General features: G+C 43.8%; 1 protein-coding gene across 1 annotated transcript; it reads right to left on the reverse strand.

The window, feature by feature from the left end:
- Window positions 1-1,736: 1,736 nt before the first annotated feature.
- On the reverse strand, window positions 1,737-2,666 carry LOC101475536 (olfactory receptor 11A1-like). Its single transcript, XM_014410813.3, has one exon. The coding sequence runs from the start codon at window positions 2,664-2,666 to the stop codon at window positions 1,737-1,739; it is 930 nt and encodes a 309-aa protein (XP_014266299.3).
- Window positions 2,667-3,167: the final 501 nt, after the last annotated feature.

Raw genomic sequence — 3,167 nt, forward strand, 5'->3', positions numbered from 1 at the left:
CATTTATCTATCAAAGAGACGCTATGCTGTAAGGACATTGAGCTGCTAGCGGTTAGCATGAGACCGTACCGCGAGAGTTTTCATAGCTAATAGCTGTGTATGTCCCGCCCTCTGCTAACGCTGCAGCAGCCTGTGAGGTCCTGCACACTGTAACCAGCAGACTCCAAACACAGCACCCTCAGGCCCTTTTCCTGATCTCTGGGGACTTTAATCACATCTCCCTGTCCTCCACTCTCCCCACCTTCACCCAGTATGTTACCTGCCACACCAGAGACAATAAAACATTGCCAACACCAAGGAGGCATACAGCTCATCACCTCTTCCTCCCCTGGGGGGCTCTGATCACAATCTGGTTCATCTCCAGCCTGTGTATAAACCTCTAGTACACAGAGAACCAGTTGTGAAACGCACAGTAAGGAAATGGTTGGCAGAGACTGAAGAGGCCCTGAGGGACTGTTTCCGCTCTACTGTGTGGGACAACCTCTGCAGCCCCCTGGAGGATGACCTCAGCAGCATCACAGACTGCATTACGGATTACATGAACTTCTGTGTGGACAACACCGTACCCATCAAAAAGGTACGGTGTTTTTCTAACAACAAGCCATGGATAAATCCTGAAATTAAGGCTCTCCTCAAGGAGAATAAGAGTCTTTAGATCTGGAGACAAACAGGAGCTGAGAGTTGTTCAGAAGAAGCTGAAATGGAAGATAAGGCAAGGAAAGGAAAACTACAGGAGGAAGATGGAAGAGCAGCTGCAACAGGACAACAGAGGGGTTTGGAACAGCCTGAAGACAATCTCAGGACAAAAACCAACCCCCCAGGCTGCAGGAGACTTGGGGTGGGTGAATGACCTAAATAAATATTTTAAAAGGTTTGATCAAACACCCACCCCTCCCACAGCATCGTCCCCCCCTGCTGCAATCTCCTTCATCTTCAGGGACGTCCTGTCCTTCATCTCAGGACTTCACACCTCCCAGCTCCCAGCCATTACACCCACCCCCGGCTTCTGTGGACTCCAACATACACACCACTCCCCCAAAATCCACTCTTACTATCTCAGCACTTCAAGCAAGGAACGAGCTTCGCAGGATCAAGGTGAGGAAGGCTGCAGGTCCAGATGGCGTCAGCTCCAGGCTCCTGAGGTGCTGCGCAGATGAACTGTGTGGCATCCTAGGTTATCCCTTCAACCTGAGCCTGTCACTGGGGAAAGTACCACAGCTGTGGAAGACCTCCTGTGTGGTACCGGTACCAAAGACCTCCCATCCCAAGGACCTCAGCAGCACTGTACTGCCCTATATTGCATCTTAATTTGTTTTTATATAATTGCGTGAAATGAGTCTTGAGTTGAATGTTTTTTAATAGGCAAAAAATACTTAAATAAGAAAATGGCGAATTACATTTTTGTCTTCATTTTTTTTCTGCTGATCTGAAAATTGATCCGATCAGTGACGAAAAAAACGTGATCCAATCCAAACTATGAGACTTTTGATCCTTTGCACCACTAAACATCACTCACTGTAACAGTTCAAAATGAAACAGATTACCAGAGTTACTGTACCACATATTAAAACCCTTATTTGTAGCGCACCTGCAGAATTTTGCCTGTTTTTGTTTTGTTTCATTTTTTAACTATGAAGACATCAAAGGTTTTACTGTGTTCAGTTCATGAAATCTGTTCATACATCAAGATTTGCTGCAGTTAGTTTTACTATTAGCACGGATATAATAACAGGGTGTTACATGTCAGCACAGAGTAGTTTTTTGCAGGTGAGAGAGATTTTGGACAGGGTCAGTCCATACATTAAAGGGTTGAATACAGGTTGACATGTTAGAAAGTATAATGATAAAAATATCCTCAGCATGCTGGGTACACTGTTCATGTTAAACCTGCTCTGCAGAATTTCAAAAAAGCAGCCGAAAGAGAAGTTGAGCAGAGAAGCGAGGTGAGGCGTGCAGGTGCTGACGGCTTTCTGTCGGGTCTGTTTGGATCCAGAAAAACAGATTTTAAGGATCCTCATGTAGGTGTAGAGAATCAGAGATACAGGGCATAGGATAACGAGAGGAGTGGAAATGAGTCCATAGATGTTATTGACTGTGGTGTCAGAACAGGCCAGTTTAACAATGGAGTAGTTGTCACAGTACACTTTGTTAATGATGTTCCCACACAGCTGCAGAGGAGCACTCAGAGAAATCAAAACAGTGATTACAAGAAATGAGGAAAACCACGTTAGAACAATGAGCATGGATACCTTGCATGGACTCATACGTGTGTGATATTGAAGAGGAAAACATATTGCAAGATATCTGTCATAAGACATGACGGCTAAGTTAGCAAGCTCTGCAGTTCCATATGTGTGCACACAGAAGATCTGCAGGAAGCAGAGAGGAGCAGAAACAGTGTGAACATCAGAGAGGATCTGAAGCAGGAGGAATGGAAACAGCCCTGTACTACCATACAGCTCATTCACAAACAGGCTGCACAGAAACATGTACATAGGTTCATGTAAGCTTCTGTTCACACAGATAACCACAATCAGCAGGACATTGGCAGTAATGATTAAAAAATATAAAGACATAACGATCACAAAAAATAAATATTTCAAATGCCCGCTGTCAAAATAGGCACTGAACACCAAGAATGAACTCTGAGATGAGTTTACCGTCATCCTCCTCTCCATTCAAAAAACAAAGGTAATACTGTTTGCAGGATCCATATTATTTATCATCACATCATATAACCACAGGTTTTCAAAACAGTGAAACTCCAACAAAGCAACAGACATGAAACAGTTGGGGAAGAATTTCACTGATGATAATCCATCATGGTAAATGTCCAGCGCTTACCATTCAACAGAGTGCTTAGGCAACGTGGGTTATGACATTGTACTCAGACCCCTGAATCACTCCCCACTGAGCTAAAGTTCTGCTTCTGCTTCTTCACAAACTCTGTTCTGAAAACACGCCCACTGTGGCACACTGACCTCATGACTGAAAGAATGCCCCAAGGGTCAGAAAAAAAATCCTTCATGAAAACACAGGTGGAAAAATTATCAGGTCGCCCAATCTTTTAAGCTATGAGTGCTCAATTCACCTCCTCAGAGACTTCATATGATCACAAGAAATCAATGTGTAAACTACAATTCAATAAATAATTAGATCAAACACAT

This window comes from Maylandia zebra, linkage group LG14 (assembly GCF_041146795.1).
Source record: "Maylandia zebra isolate NMK-2024a linkage group LG14, Mzebra_GT3a, whole genome shotgun sequence".
Classification (NCBI taxonomy): Eukaryota; Metazoa; Chordata; class Actinopteri; order Cichliformes; family Cichlidae; genus Maylandia; species Maylandia zebra.

Excerpts from the sequence above, each read along its gene's own strand:
- LOC101475536 (XM_014410813.3), bottom strand. The coding sequence starts at position 2,666 with ATGACGGTAAACTCATCTCAGAGTTCATTCTTGGTGTTCAGTGCCTAT.